Genomic DNA, 17,316 nt, shown 5'->3' with positions numbered 1-17,316 from the left:
GAGTCATCAGTCCTGGGGTTGGGCTAGTTTCTCCTGCAATGAGACAAATGGAAGGACTAAGTATAATGTAAGTAGATGCATGAGCATTTACTAGTTCTACATTAGCAGGGTAAAGGTGAGGTGTCCCCAAAGCATAAACAGAAAGTACAGAGGACAGAAAGGGTTATTTGTTTGGGAAGATGAGGTCGCTGAGAGCCATTGAGCAGAAAAGCATTCAGTAGAGAGGGTTATAGTCCATCAGCCTTGATGAGAGATTGGTTCACTGGCAGAGTTAGTGTCTATGTGGAGTTTGCACATTCTCCCTGTGTCTGCGGTTTCCTCCCACAATCCAAAGATGGGATTGGCCATGCTAAACTGGTCAGGTGAATTGGCCATGCTAAATTGCCCATAGTGTTAGGTGCATTAGTCAGAGGGAAATGGGTCTGGGTGGGTTACCCTTTGGAGGGTTGGTGTGGACTGGTTGGGCCGAAAGGCCTGTTTCCACACTGTATGGAATCTAATCTAATCAAAGCAATAGTGGCCCTGTGGGTGTTAAGTACCAGGAAGATGTTGGTGGCATTTACGTTTGTGGAATGTTGAGGTTCATTGACGTTCTTTTGACACTGTGGGGTGATCCATGCTGTTATCTGAGTCCAGACTGGCTTTGTCCACTAGCCCATCCAGCACCACCTCCAGATCTGTTTGTGACGTAGGAGTGAGCTTCCCCTTCTCCTGGGTCATTTCGTTGCTGGTTAGGGTTGAGCAGCGCAGTGTGGGTTAACTTGTCTGGCTTTCATTGCAAGTGCTGTGCATTGCTTGCATTGAGGTTCCCCATGTAACATGCCCAACATCTTAGTTGCATAATTAATGAGGCGCAATGCAGAAGACCATGTGCGAAAAATCATGGTGGTGTGGATTCCAAGAAATCCGTTTGCCACCACATTTTAATTTCTAATGCGAAAGTCCAGCCCTGTGTATCTTAACTCCGAGAGACTCACTGTGATTCTGCTAATTCCCCAGTGTAGCAATTGCTTTTAGATTGCTCTCTGTGTAACCTTCATTGATGATCTATTCCACTTAAACACTGCCAGATCTGTCAAGGAAATTAATTCTTAATTCTGAATATGACCCCACTCTCAATTCCTGCAGTCAGTCCATAATACCTCCGGCTCCTGAGGGTTTCTCTGCCCCTAGCCCTGATCACCACTTGACTGTCTCTCTGCCTTCTCACAGATGACTGTTGGACCCAGGCTTCTCAATACAGCCGAGATTTTGTAAAACAGAATAACTTTAGCCTCTCAAATCAACACCATGGGGCATAGTGACACACATACACGATCTTCAGATAAAAATACAAATTAATTATCTTTAATTTTAAAGTGTTCATTTGACCTGAAAAGCATTTGGATGTTTTAAAACTATCCTTCCCACTTCCAAATCCTTTATGATCTGGAGGAGTTATATAAATAATTTAAACTCTTCTGTTATATGTCTTAACTTCATGCCCTTTTCTGATATGCTTTAAGGGCAGAATGTCTCTTCAAGTGAAATTTAGAGATAATGTGATTAGCCTAGATCATATCTCTTAACACCATTCCAGCAACATCACACAGAACTTCCTTCCTTAAATCCAGAATTCCAGGCCACTCTGATAAGTTAGACCAAATTTTTGTTCATTTATCCCATAATTTATGGATTAAAAATAATCTTGTAATATATGCATTTGTAACACATGGTTGTGTGGTGATTTTTTTCAACTTGTAAGTTGTCCTTTTCTTAACTCAGCGATTTATAAATGTGCTAAAACTATTATCACATCTCTTTTTTTAATGTGATTTCAGATGGAGAATGTTTTTGGAAAATTTCCAGGATATCAGACAATTAACATCTTGGAGTTCAGGTTTGGAGTTCTATCACTTGGATTTTATGTGTTGTATCTTAAATGCTCTACAAAACTGTGTAAAAATCTTACAAATAAGCATGCTATAGGGGTATTGTGATACACTTTGTAAGTGATGGGGCCTGAATTTTGTTGGGGTGGGATGAGTGTTGAACGGGGTGGGAGGGAAATTGTGAAAATGGTGGTGAGCTGCGTTCTTAAACTACTGCTGTCTATGTGCTGTGAGTTGACCCACAATGTTGTTCGGGAGGGCAACTCCAGGATTTTGACCCAGCAGTAGCGAAGGAACAGCAATATATTTCCAAGTCAGGGTGGTGAATGGCTTGGAGGAGAACTTGTGTCTGCTGCTCTTATGTTTCAAGTTGGTAGCAGCCATGAGCTTGGAAGGTGTTGTCTCAGGACCTTTGTAATGCATCTTTGTAATAGTCCACACTGCTGCTACTGAATGTTGGCAGTGGAGGGAGTGAATGGCATTGCATCCACCAACAATCAAGCGTTTTGCTTTATCCTGGATGGTGTCAAGCTTTTTGAGTGTTGCTGGGTCTGTACTCATTCAAGTAATTGGGGAGTACTCCCCCAGATGCAATCTGTTATCCTGTGCTTTGACACAGGCTGCAGTGTGGACATCACCGACTCCACCCTTAGAGCTGACAACCATTCAAAATATTTGATGCGATGAGAATTTTCCGCTTCTGTTCTCATATCATTGTTTGTAAAAAACATAAGTTAAGCCTTGTTCAATCCAATGTAATTATGCTTGTAACTATGATCTGGGTAATAACTATAATAACAGACCTGGTTGTGAAAATGTACTTGCATTTTTGTGCAGAATTTCTAAATATTTTAGGAAGGAAATCTGCCATCTCATCTGGTCTATATGTAACTCCAGATCTACAGAAATGTGGTCGACACTTAACTGCCCTCTGAAATGTGCCAGCAACCACAAGTAGCATTTAGGGATGAACAACAAAATCTCGCCTCACCCTTATCCCATGAAAGAATAGAAAAAAGTCAACTACATGTTATGAGGGGTGAGGTTTTTGCCACAAAGATCATAAAATCTCTCAGCAAGGCATTCTTCAAAGCCAGCTGTGAACGCCTATATTTTGTGGCTAACAACAAACTCTGGACCATTGTAACAGAATGTTGTAATGAGTAAATTTCACGTTTGTTTAAGTCTTTTGTCTATATTTCTTATCCAAAAATCACTCAAGTAAAAGTGTACTGCCTTCACACTCATCCATGCAAGAATGAAAATGTTATCAACTTTAAAATAATCTTTAGAAATTAAATGAACCCTTTGCTTTTATACATATTGAAGTTTAATATAAATTTCTTTGCCTTCTATTTTAGGAAACATCTCAATTCAGACAGGTAATATGATTTTAACTACAACATTCTAAAGACTTTAGCAAGACATATATTAAATATATATATGCTTTAATTAAAATTAATTCAAATCCAATGAAAGGATCCTGGCTTAAACAATAGTTCCTTTTGCTGTGTTTCCTATGTCTCTATGAAACATGTTAGTTTTTATTCCTGTCATCTCTTGCAACTGTAATTGTCGTTAGTTAAATTCCCAACTCTGGGTTTTTCTCCCTAGTGTAGTTGGCAGTTTCATGTTTGTTGGGGCTAGAGTTTGGTATGTGCTACCATTTGAATTAAAATTGGAGGTAGAATTACTTCCAAGAAGATGAGTTTTACAGTGCAAGGTTACATTTATGCTAATACATTTATAAGAAGTAACTAGAGTTACCCAAATGTTTCAAACATCTCTGTGGCCTTCTGAAATCAGAAACACTAAGTGTCCTTCAGATTTCTTTTTCTCTTTCAGCTCAACTTATAATTCTTTAGTGCAGGCAAGGCAAATGTGTGGAGAATGCTTTCCTTCATGATTTTAAGACAGCTAGCAAGTTGCTGTGTCTGTCAGGCAGATGTATTGTGCCAATTTCACACCTTCTTTCAGCTTTATTAAACCTCTGAAAATTGTTTGTGGATTGAATGTAAGCAACCACAAGGTTGTGTAAAACACGGAAAAATCAACTACTTTGCTTCTGGGCTGACTCAATTAACATAATTCTCAAAACTACATTTAAAACCTCATAAACTCCAGCTTTGTGATCTGTGTTAACTCAAGACAACTTCTTCATGTAGTAGAAAATGTTTTTCTCCATCTGAATCCAAATCCATTTAACCACTGCTTGTAGTGATTTTATGTTCTGTTAACACATGTTATTTCCTGTGCAGCAGTAATAATGTAGCGGTTCACTACACTGTAACATTTGATGGAAATACACCAGCTTTGCAGAACGAAACACTTAATTTAGTCGATGTGAACCTCAACAAAATAGAAGATGACCTTTCCTTTGAAGGGGAACATCAGCTGACAGCTGCCTACACATTAATGGATTTCAAGAATCTTGTAGTTGAGGTCTTGCATAAGGAAAATCTAATTGGGAATGCATCACTGACTTTTAATCCAGAGACTCTTCAGCTCATGAATGGTAAACAATATCAATTGTAATGAATAGACTTCAGAATTGAGAAATGTGTTGGAGATTAAAATCTGAACTGACAAGAATCAAGTAATTTGATTGTGTTTTCCTTTACAGAGCGATCAACCAGTCTTACACTTGGAGGCATCAAGTTTGACCCAGAAAATCAAGAAACTGGTAACTGCTTTTCAGGTTTCTCTCTGTCTCTTTCTGTCAGCAAAATGGAGAATGACAAAATCAAGGTTATTCCACGTTTGTCAAACACTCACGAATGGGTATGATTGTCCACATTGACAACATTGACTGGCTGGAATAGATCGAATTTTGATTTCTTGTCTACATTAATCTGGCACAGTGCCCCATTTCAAAAGAAGTCCCTACACAATGACTTATTCTCATAGTCAGACATTTCGTTCAATATGAAAGAAGGGGCTTTTTTTAACAAGCAGCATGTCTGGCATAGTAGGGCAGTAACATTTGTTTGAACACAACATGATCTGCAACATATGGATTCAGTTAATGTCAACCAAACCTCTTGCCACAACCACTTATGATATCAATTTGAAATAATTTCTAATTTGGATGCAAAACATTTTAAAAAAAACTCAACTTTATGAAGAATGGATTTTACCTAGTTGTGGAGATATTAATAGCGTTGACCTGGTCACTGATACTTACTTAATGTCTCCAGTGAATTTACAAGCAAAGTAATGGTGGGCGGCATGGTGGCACAGTGGTTAGCACTGCTGCCTCACAGCGCCAGAGACCCGGGTTCAATTCCCGACTCAGGCGACTGACTGTGTGGAGTTTGCACGTTCTCCCCGTGTCTGCGTGGGTTTCCTCCGGGTGCTCCGGTTTCCTCCCACAGTCCAAAGATGTGCAGGTTAGGTGAATTGGCCATACTAAATTGCCCGTAGTGTTAGGTAAGGGGTAAATGTAGGGGTATGGGTGGGTTTCGCTTCGGCGGGTCGGTGTGGACTTGTTGGGCCGAAGGGCCTGTTTCCACACTGTAATCTAATCTAATCTAATGTGTGTTTTTAACTTTTAGAATTTGCAGACAAGGAGGATGGATCAGAAGATTCCATGTTGAGTACTGAAGAGCTATTACAGTCACATTCAACAGTTATTGATTTGCAGTCTGATCAAACAACTGGCAAAGGAATGTCAGAAGCTGAAAACACTCCTGTTATATTAACTGACTATATAAATCCCGTGGAACAGCAAAATGTTTCTAATGAGAAGATGCCAACGAGCACAATGAATGTAATATTTGCACCATCTGTTTCAGATCTAAGCCCACTGATTGATATTGAAATGAAAGGAACCTCTGATTTGTCCACAATACAAATCACTACATCAGATGCATCTGATAGTACAACAAAGAGGCTTAGTTTTGAGAGTGGTACATTTTCCAATTATGAATCCAGGACAGGATCTGTGGAAGACATTTTACGGTCCTGGGCGACTGTAGCCCTTCAGCCAGTTTTCCACGATAAGCTAGATAATGAATCACTGGTCAGCAATTCCATTCAATTCACAAATATGCCAATCTTTGATGACATTATTGTAGATTATCCGACAAATGTACCAAGTGTAACTATTGGGGATTTGCCTGATGAGCCTCCTGAGATTCTTGTTGATACAATTATCTCTAATGAAATAGATGTTCCTTTGTTAAATGATACAGCTTCATACAGTGATATTGGTGTTGAAATCAAACCTCACATTGCAGAGACAGTAAGTAAAAAAGCCCCTGTTGACCAGTTGCCAGATAGTGAATTAGAATTAACAATACAAACATCTGAATTTACAGATGTCTTTAATTACTATTCCAATGACTCAACCTTAAGGGCTCAACCCTTCACAGAACATGCAAAAACATTGGAATCAATTGAAGAGTCAGTTGTTGCGGAGCTGCCAGTGACTGAACTATCCACCAAAAGTCAAACAACAATGGATGCCTTTGTCACAGAGCATCTAGGAACAAAGTCGTCTACCAAAGGAAGTCCAGAAACTTCTTTCATTAAGGATCAGTTCACTACGAGATTGTTTGCCAAGGGGCACATAATAACCGAATTGGACACTGCACAGCAAGAAATGTTAGAATTGGTCACCATGGCGCACACAGTAACAAAATCTCTCCCCACAGAAGATATGGTAATAGAACAACCCACAGTGGGTCAGTTGATCCAAGACTCAACCTCAATAAGGCAGTTTATCACAGCATCTTCCAATATGCAGCAACTGATGACAGACTCACTGACGGTGGCAGATATCTCTACCTTGCTGCAAGCAACCACAGAATCAATCTTAGTGATGCAGCCCTTTGGAGATACATTCTCCATAAGCCAATCAAGCTTAGATTCTTCAAATGGGGTCCAATCAAACACAGAATTGTTTAATGATTTACAACCTTTTCCTACAATATTAGCTCCACTAGACACTGAAATCGCTAATGTTATTGCTACTGAATGGAATAACCCTATATTACCTAATACTGCTGCTTCCACAGTGATGGGATCTACTACTCAATCAAAAGTAGTAGAGCAAGGCTTTGGTGTATCTATTTCAGAGCACAATGTCAATAAATCATCAGCCACTGTTCAAGCATACAGTAAATCTAGTAACAGCATTCATTCTGATGATGAATCCATTCAGAGAATACACATGACAGTGTTTTCTGAAGTAAAACCTGCCAATAAGACATCCATAGCAATGGATATGACAACAGAGTACTTCCCAATAGACCACCATGATTCAATTATTGAGGAGCACAATGAAATACAACCTCCTCAAGATATAGCCAAGGATAAAATAGAAATGTTTGAAGTTCAAGATATCTCAAATAAGTTGGATCCCTCATACATACTCCAGCATCGTGAAGAATCAGATAATGAAGAAATGGCTAGCATCTACACAGAATTGCCAGTTACTGTTCCAACAAGCACCACAGCTAGAGAAAGTCACAGATCTCGACAGGCACTAGTAGTCTTCTTCAGCCTACGTGTGACGAATATGATTTTCTCAGATGACTTGTTCAACAAAAGTTCACATGAATATAAAGCACTGGAACAACAATTCTTGGAATTAGTAAGTTCACTCTTTCAAATATACATTTAAATCACTGAATTATAGTTTGTTTGTGATAATTAATGCAGTGATTACATTCAAAATGTGTTCTGTTGTATGGCAAAGTACTTTGACATGTTTTAAGGACAAATAGTGCGATGTAAATTCTTGCTTCCCTTAACAATGGCGAAGCCATGTCAAAGCTGATGAGGCATGTTTGACTCTCAAGAATAATTGGGGAGATCCTTTCAACAACTATTTTCTTTTTGGAACAGAATTATGATCTTATAACCATCTTTTTGTCACCTAGTGCCAGATCGGGCAGTTCTGTTTCACTTAACTTTTGATGCGCTTCCAATATCAAATAAACCAATTCTATATCATTTTGTTTACATTAATTTTGATCTTGTACTGAGGTAGCTACTATTTGCTACTACAAGATGAGGAGAAATTTCTTCGCCCAGACAGTGGTGAGCCTATGGATTTCTCTGACATAGAAAATGGTTGAAGACAAAACATTGAATGTTTCAAGGAGTTAGATATAACTCTTAAGGCCAAAGACATCAAAGGGTGTGGGACAAAAGTAGAAACAGGGTTTGATGATCAGCCATGATCATATTGACTAGCGGAACAGACTCACAAGGCTGAATGGCCTATTCCTGTTCACATTTCCTATGTCACTATTTCCTCCTAATATCTGATTTAAATTTACATTTGTTTGTATATGATAGATAGTCAAATCCCTTTAGCCAATTTTGGTGTTTTATGATATGATATTGAATTGTAAGAGTATTTAGGCCACGTATGCCTATATAGCCTATTTTGATGGTTAGGTTTTATTAACCAATAACAGGCAGGCTGCCCAAGCGTAAGTAAGCGAGTCACCAAGAGGGGATGAGATTTCAAATTGGCTGTGTCTCAGTGGAAAGACAAGGTATGTCTTTCAAATGTGAATGGCAGTCTTTCAAAGTGAGAAGGGTTGGGGTGATTTGCACATTTGGAAGTGAAGCTGTAGATCTGCTCTGGCATTGGCAAGATCACCAGGATTTGCAAAAGCTGCTGTAGAGATTTTATTGGAGCAACTAAGGATGGGGGTGATAAGTGCAGGGACATCATGATCGCATCTAAAAGGTTGAGTTCCTGACATAAACAACACAGCAGAATCTGAGTTGGTAGATGTGATACTGTAATTAACTAATCATTTTGATCGAGGTAAGAATTAATTTCTAGGATGTCTCTACTTAATTTTCTGTTCTTAAGAAGGTAGATAATAACATGCTAGTGGGTATAAGCCAATAAAATTTAGTCAGATTTTTTTGCAGGCTAAATTATGCATTGAAATACAAAAACCTTATTTAAAATTATCCTAAAAAAATTGAAATCAAACCATGTGAAGTTAGGATTCACTTTTGAGTGCGAAAATCCTCAAGAATTGGACTAGCAGCAGATCTTCTGGATGAAAAGTTACATTTATTGCTTGGTCGGTCTTCCAAATTAGGTACTCCATGTGGACAAGAACATTTCCCGTACATGTAATTAATCTAGGCTCCTCCAGAACCGAAACTTGGCAACAAATGCTGTGTACTGATTTCAAGAAACTTCTTTCATTTACTAGCTATTTCATATCCAGTAAGTGAAGTAATTGATAATTTAGCAAGTTCTGTACTGTGTGACACAATATGGCAAGGTTTAGAAGTGCTAAATGATTTATTGACCTTTCCTGGATACAGTTCAGCCTTTATAACAATGCCTATTAACGGTCCAGAGATCAATGTCATGAAACAAGAAAGCATGTTTAGAAGGTTGTTTTTCACAGAATACAGTGATTGATATGCAGCCAACAAACATGGTTCACCATATACTAACTGCCACAATTGCAGATTAGTCAGGCAACAGTCTCAGAGATCCAACTGTTTTTAAAATACAGGTCAATTTACACTAATCAACTTAAATTACATAAATCCCAATTGTGCCAGTACCAACAGAAAAGAACTGTAAAGCATTGTTTGTTCTCCTTTGCACAAAATCTACTCCTTGGGGATTACCAATGACTAGAAACAGAATGAAATAACCATATAAACACAGTGGCCACAACAGTGGGTCAGAGATTAGAAATATTGTGGTATATAACTCATCTCTGGACTCCCAAAAGCCTGTTCCCCCATCCACAAGATACAAGTAAGATGTGTGATGGAATATTTCCTACTTGCCTGGATAAGTGCAGCTCCAACAGTACTCAAGTCTTGACATTATTGAGGATGAAGAAGCCCGCTTAAGAGGCATCACATCCACAAACATTCACGCTTTTTCCTTTTGCCTCTCAGTAGCTGCAGTGTGTACCATTCATAATATTCATTATAACAATTCACAAAGAGTTCTTAGACAATACCTTCCAAACCCTTAACCAACCAACTAAAAGGATGAGGGCAGCAGATACATGGGAATACAACGGCTTGCAAGTTCCCCTCCAAGACAGTCACTATCCTGACCTGGAAATATATTACTGTTGTTCCTTCAGTATCACTTGGTCAAAACCCTGGAATTCCAAAAACACATCTACATTAAACCCATACATAAACGATTTATTTTCCATTACATTCCAACAAACACAGAAATTTTGCCTATAATTTTAATTTCTGTTATCTTTCCTAAGTAATTTTTCATTCTGTTTTCTCGTACTTTTGTTTAACCACTTCATAGGTTCTAATAATCCCAGTGCCAAAGGCTTTCTTTAAGGCCGTGAAATCAGCATCCCCCTTTCCACATCCACTGTGAATTCCTTCTCAAAGAATTTGACAAGTTTTATCAAACTTATTCTTCCTTTATTGGAAAATTGAGACACTTTGGAAAAATAAAATGACAGTAAACACAGAATGTAATAAATGTAAATCTTGTATAGGAAGCAATTCAATGCTTATCAAGAGTTTTACTTGCTTCTTTTCTAGCTGGTTCCATACCTCCAGTCCAACCTGACTGATTTCAAGCACCTTGAAATCTTAAACTTCAGAAATGGTAGCATTATTGTTAACAGCCGGATGAAGTTTGCAAAGCCTGTTCCACAGAATGTTACCAATGCAGTTTACCTAATCCTGGATGATTTCTGCAACACAGCATACCAGACGATGAACCTTGCGATTGATAGATTTTCTCTGGATGTTGAATCAGGTAGATAGTTTCTACTGTTTTGTTTATTTTTCCATAAGATGTTCATATTTTCTGCTTTTGTTGTATCCATGATCCATTCTGAAGCATGACCGGTAAGCACAAGCTATGTGAATGACTGATAATATCAATGTTTTCATCTACTTTGATCCAGTAAAGTGCTTTGTGAAGTTGGTTGGCTTGATTTTATAAAACTCATCCTGTCAAGTAAGATGTGTGAGGGCAAACCTTTTAACATGAATTATTATGCATTGTTCAATGAAGAAGAAAGTACAGCTTTCATTTTTGCTGGTTGCCATTATTTTAATTTGTTGTTGTTAACAACTGGATGAGGAATATATAAAATATTTATGAAATGGTGTGAAAATATAATGTGGTGTGATGATATGGAATTCCAGCCTGATATCATGACTTCAGCCTTAAGTATTACACAAGACAAACGTGCAAATTGGAAACCCTGCCAGCATTTTAAATCACAAATTAACAAGCTGTTTTAACATGTTAAAAAAGACAATTACATGGAAGATTTTGTCATCCATTTTCTTTCTTGGAAGTCAGATGAGAATGCATCGTGGTTACTATATTGTATGCATAATGAGTTGCACATCCTGACGTGCAAATGTATTGCTATTCCTTCACTGCCGCTAGGTCAAATCCTGGAATTCCATAATTATGAGCCATGGGTCAATCTACAGCATCTACACTGTAGCAGTTTAAGAAGACAGGTCACCACTGCCTTCTCATGGGCAACTAGGGATCAGCAATAAATGTCCACAGCCCATGAGTGAAATTTTAAAGGAATGACACAAGGGCCAAACAACAAAAGCTCCTGCTGGGACCATGGCTAAATGTAACAGCAATTTCTTTGGGTGAAGGTGACAACATCAGGATGATTTTTGAGTTAATCTTTTGACATTTGAAAGCCTCATTTAAAAGCAAATACAGATTCAATAAGCAGGAGTCTGTTAAATTAGTAACCTCGACTAACGTTCTGTTGGGCATAACCCTTCAGCTGCACGATATCCCAGCCTAGATCCCCCATTGCGCAGAGCATCAGGTTGCACCTCCAAATAGTGGGCCTCTTGCTGGATGGTCCCTGGTTGGTCATGTGACATTTAATTCTCCAAACTGAGATGGTGGGAAGGAGGTAAGTGGACCACTCACCTTCCTCTGCATCTCCCTCTGAAAAGTGTAAAATCCAAGCCAATGTGTAGATTAGAGATAAATAAATAAAAAAACAGTAATGGGAATGAAATTTCACCCAAATTGAACATTCGGCTGCCCTGTAATTGACTTCCCTTTGAATTATTCTGAATTCATATTTTCCTCCTGTACTTTAGGTGAGAACCAAGGGTGACATTGCTTATTCCACAGTCACCAGTAATTTTCAATTCTATTTGATAATTCAGTGATAATTGTGAGATATTGAAATTTTTTTTTATTGGTACAAAAGCAGAGTCCCTTCCTGTATTGACTGACAGCATCATAATTTGATGAGCAGAATCCTGTTCATAATAAATACTAAAGGAGCTGAAATGCAAGGTCCAGCTACCTTATATAAAAATTAACTTTAACAAAGGTTATTTGGATAGCTGTTATTTTGTACGTGCGTTTCTGGCCATGCTACTATATCATTAATAGGATTGTAGTAATCTAAATTCTTCTCATGTTCATACCTGGCTTCAGTGCTTGTAATAGTTATAGACTTTAAGAAGATTACCCAAGGTTCAACAGAGTTCACAGAGATCTGTGGAGATAAAATTGAAGCCAGGTTTTGTTTACAACTCCCTTGTGACCCATTTTTCAGGATTAATTGAATAATTGCCAAAAGAAATTTAGCATGGTGGCTCAGTGGTTAGCACTGCTGCCTCACACCGCCAGGGACCCGGGTTCAATTCCCGCCTCAGGCGACTGTCTGTGTGGAGTTTGCACATTCTCCCCATGTCTGTGTGGGTTTCCTCCGGGTGCTTCCACAGTCCAAAGATGTGCAGGTTAGGCAAATTGGCCATGCTAAATTGCATGTAGTGTTAGGGTGGATTAGTCAGGGGTAAATGTAGGGGAATGGATCTGGGTGGGTTGCTCTTCAGAGGGTCGGTGTGGATTTGTTGGGCCAAAGGGCCTGTTTCAACACTGTAGGGAATCTAATCATAATCATAAATTTGCAGCATTTAGGGACTGTATATAGGGGTTGTACTTTAAGTAATGATTTGGAGGTGCCAGTGTTGGACTGGGGTGGACAAAGTTAAAAGTCACACAACAGTGCTTCCCAAGTAAACCTGTTGGGCTATAACCTGGTGTTGTGTGATTTTTTTAACTTTAAGTAAGAGTGGCAACATTTTCAAAGAATTGCCAGGAGAGGTTTCTTATTTTTTGCTCCTGGGGAATGCTCAGCTGTTAAATACATGAAGATGATATTGACTGGACACTGTTTGTATGCGGTGTTTTTCCTGAAGAATGCAATTAGTTCTGCACCTGGAGTACACACAGCTCCAGCCTAGGTATTCAAATGATGTTGTAGAAGAAGATGATACTTCCTGACATCCCCCTCAATTTTCTCATCAGTTTTGGGCATTAAATAGAAGGGAACAGGAAGACAACTTTTGATGGGTTTTCTGCCATGATTGTTATTGTTATGTAAGGTAATGGTTGTGAGGGAGATTATGATGAACTTGCATTCATCTTCACCCAATCTAAAGATGTCTCACAGTCTTTGTTTTCAAAATCAGGCAGTCATATATGATGTCCGGTGGAGACAGACCTGCCATTTCTAGCCCCCTCATCATTGTAATTATGCTTCACTAGTCATGGGCTGAGGACCCATTTCTGTGCACATATGTTATATGTAATCAATATTATTTGTATCTATTGCTATCTACATCTTGTTGTGTAAGACAAGTGCCTTTTTTTGTTAGTCTGGCAATAGTCTATTCTCAACCACTGTCTATTAGACAGGCCTTTGGAATCAGCACAGAAAAAAAGGGGTGCTGGCAGTGAACTACCCCAAATACAAGCTCCAATGGTCAGTACCCAGAGCCCAACACATCACTAATCAAGTGGTAGTTAGAGAGCCCAAAAGCTCATGCATGCATTAGGTTCTGCACTTCATTTCCCTGATTCCAGTTAAAAACCCTGTCAGTAAGAGCTGGCCTATGTCTATGTCAGGAGTACATTTAGGCTGTCCAAATGTCTTGGGATAAAAAAATTTAAGCTTCCCTCTGCCTTCTTTGTCACATTTTAGAAATATGAATCAAATTAAAAGAAAATGGAGTTGAGGATTATCAAACCAGCATAATCTCATTGAATGGTAGAGCAGACTCAATGGCCTACTTTACTACTTATGGCCTTAATTCAGATTATGAGAACTGTCCTGACCCAGACAAAGTCAACGATGTATGACACATGCCTACCACCCGAAACAAATGAGGTTTGCAGAGATGTCTCAGATTCCTAGCACTTGCATAGAATCTCTACAGTGTGGGAGCACATCATTTGGCCCACCAAATCCAAACTGATACTCTGAAGAACATTACACATAGACCCATCCCATTTTTGTAACCCTGCACTCCCCATTGTTAATTGTCCTGTCCTGCACATCCCTGGACACTATGGGCAATTTGGCATAACCAATGTACCTAACCTGTACAAATTTGGACTGTGAGCGGAAACCCATGCAGACACAGGGAGAATGTGCAAACTCCACAGAGTCACCTGAAGCTGGAATTGAACTCGGGTCTCTGGTACTGTGAGGCAGCAGTGCTAACCACTGAGCCACCATGTCACCCCAAATTTTCTACCAAACTTTTGCAAGAAGGCACCTTTGTTAATAAATCTCTAAATGAAAGCATCCTATATGTATGGCAGGAGGGCCATCAGTCTGTGTTTGAATCATTCAAACATGCAAAATTGGAAACTTGTATCTTACAGTACTAAGGTGCAAGGAAACATGCAAGATAGTAAACAAAATTTATTTTGATCTGAAAGCCTATCGCAAGCAGAATCCAGTTATTCCAATGTAGAGTGCAAAACACTAGCTTTGAATTTTGATATCACAAGATTCCTCGAGGATCTGTTGATAAACAATTATTTGAAGAAACTGACCACAAACCTTTGTAAATAATTGCAAACCACTAAGAAATGCACCACATAGACTACAATGAAATTCAAATAAGAATGCAGAAAGTCCATTCGACTTACAAGTAGATAATATGGACATTGAGGTAAAAGATTATATTTAAAGTCCGTTTATTTAATTTTGGCCAGCATAAATGCAACCACCTTCAGGAAGAAAGAACTGATGATTCACAAAAGAACACATGTTAGAAAGTTATCATCAAAGCATGATCTGACACAATAAAAATGATGCCAGACATACTCAAGTGCTTTTGGCTGTTCACAAATGAATTAGCTATCTCAGGAGGCATAAGTTTTGAGGTGGAAGAAGAGGTTATGCCTAAAGTTCTTCACCAGAAGATATTGACAGAGTTACACCAGGGACATATGGGCCTGAGCCAAAAAGACGCCTGGCGCAGGATTTTGTGTATTGGCAGGGGATCAACAATGAGAAGGAGAAGACAACGAGGAAGTGCAAAACGTGCCAGAGTCCCCAACCACAGCAACACAAAAAAATCTCTACAACCTCATGAGATTCCATTGGCTCCTTCCTCCAAAATTGTAACAGATTTATTTACCATACATGATGATAATTTTCTACTAGTTACAAACTTCTTTTCCAAATTTTCTGAATTGTGGGATGGCATCATGGACTAGTAATCTAGGACTCCAGGCTAAATATTCTGGGACATGAATTCAAATCCACTACAGCAAATGGTGAAATTTGAATTCAGTAAAATCTGTATTTTAAATGGTAGCGTAATGTTGACTATGAAACCATTGTGGTTTAAAAAAAAACATCTGCTTCACTAATGGCCTTCAAGGAAGAGTGTCTTTTTTTATAACCTGGACTAGCCTACATGTGATTACAGATCCACAGTAGTTGACTCTTACCTGCCCTCTAAAATGGCCTAATTTTAAATGGCAGGGAGAAAGTGAGGACTGCAGATACTGGGGATCAGAGCTTAAAAATGTGTTGCTGGAAAAATGCAGCAGGTCAGGCAGCATCAAAGAAGAAGGAGAATTGACATTTCGGGCATAAGCCCTTCTTCAGGAATGAGGAGGGTGTGCCAAGCAGGCTAAGATAAAAGGTAGGGAGGAGGGACTTGGGGGAGGGGTGTTGGGAATGCGATACGTGGAAGGAGGTTAAGGTGAGGGTGATAGGCCGGAGAGGGGGTGAGGGCGGAGAGGTCGGGAAGAAGATTGCAGGTCAAGAAGGCGGTGCTGATCTGAGGGTTGGGACTGAGAAAAGGTGGGGGGAGGGGAAATGAGGAAGCTGGAGAAATCTGCATTCATCCCTTGTGGTTGGAGGGTTCCTAGGCAGAAGATGAGTCGCTCTTCCTCCAGGCGTCGTGTTGCCATGGTCTGGCGATGGAGGAGGCCAAGGACCTGCATGTCCTTGGCAGAGTGGGAGGGGGAGTTAAGGTGTTCAGCCACGGGGCGGTTGGGTTGGTTGGTGTGGGTGTCCCAGAGGTGTTCTCTGAAACGTTCCGCAAGTAGGCGGCCTGTCACCCCAATGTATAGGACTGTATGGTAGTGTTCAACATTAGGAAGATGCAATCACTTTGTTGGGATTGTACTGCAGGCCTCCTAACAGGCAGCAGGTGATAGAGGAACAAATATCTAGTCAGATTATAGAAAAATGTAAAAACATTAGGATTGTCAAAATAAGTGTGTTTATTTTCTCTTATATTGACTAAAACTCACAGTGCCAAGGGCTTGGATGAAGTAGGGAATTTGTTAGGTGTATCCAGGATGGCTTCTTGAAGCAATATGTAAGTAGTCCAACTAGGGAAGGGGCCATACTGGACTTAGTATTGGGGAATGACCCCGGCCAGGTGATTGAAGTTTCAGTGGTGGAGCATTTCGGGAACAGTGACCATAATTCTGTAAGTTTTAAGTTACTTATGGATAAGGAAAAGAGTAGTCCTCAGATGAAAATACTAAATCCGGGGAAGGCTAACTATGACAACACTAGGCAGGAACTGCGGGATGCAGATTGGCGGGGCAGTTGTTTGAGGATGAATCTACATCTGTCATATGGAATTCTTTTAAAGGACATGTGATTAGAGTTCAGGACCAGCATATTCCTGTGAAAATGAAGGTTAAGAATGGTAATATTCACGAATTTGGATGACAGGAGAAATTGTGAGGCGAAAGTGAGGACTGGAGATTAGAGTTGAGAGGGTGGGGGTGGGGGGGGGAGCTTTTAAAGATGATCATTCAAGACAACATTAGTAAGAATAACACCAGCAAATGTTTATGCTGCTTTTAAACATGCTGAATATCCTAAGGCTTTTAAAAAATTCGCTCATGGGATGGTGGGCATTGCTGGCTGGGCCACTATTTATTGCTTGTCCCTAGTCACCCTTGAGAAGGTGATGGTGAGCTACTTTCTTGAACTGCTACTGTCCATTTGGTGTAGGTGGACCTACAAATCCATTCACAAGGGAGTTTCAATGACCCTGAAGGAATGGTGATATATTTCCAAGTTGGATGGATTGTGACTTGGAAGGGAACTTGCATGCGATGATTAGATTAGATTAGATTAGATTACTTACAGTGTGGACACTTTGGCCCAACAAGTCCACACACCGA

General features: G+C 39.5%; 1 protein-coding gene across 4 annotated transcripts in view; it reads left to right on the top strand.

The window, feature by feature from the left end:
• impg2a (interphotoreceptor matrix proteoglycan 2a) overlaps nt 1-17,316 on the top strand; it is a 77,198-nt gene that overhangs the window by 40,573 nt on the left and 19,309 nt on the right. For 3 of the 4 annotated variants that reach the window (XM_043701125.2, XM_087992683.1, XM_043701127.2), the window contains 6 exons: nt 1,821-1,879; nt 3,233-3,253; nt 4,130-4,386; nt 4,495-4,554; nt 5,426-7,467; nt 10,392-10,611. In XM_043701125.2, the coding sequence (XP_043557060.2) occupies nt 1,821-1,879; nt 3,233-3,253; nt 4,130-4,386; nt 4,495-4,554; nt 5,426-7,467; nt 10,392-10,611 (2,659 nt within the window). The remainder of the gene's footprint in view (nt 1-1,820; nt 1,880-3,232; nt 3,254-4,129; nt 4,387-4,494; nt 4,555-5,425; nt 7,468-10,391; nt 10,612-17,316) is intronic. The other variant, XM_043701126.2, reaches the window with a different exon arrangement.

The sequence above is a fragment of the Chiloscyllium plagiosum genome, unplaced genomic scaffold, assembly GCF_037043375.1.
Source record: "Chiloscyllium plagiosum isolate Xiang-an unplaced genomic scaffold, Cpla_swu_hap1 HiC_scaffold_12, whole genome shotgun sequence".
Classification (NCBI taxonomy): domain Eukaryota; kingdom Metazoa; phylum Chordata; class Chondrichthyes; order Orectolobiformes; family Hemiscylliidae; genus Chiloscyllium; species Chiloscyllium plagiosum.
Note: the sequence above shows the minus strand (reverse complement) of the source record. Positions and strands in the feature narration are given on the sequence as shown.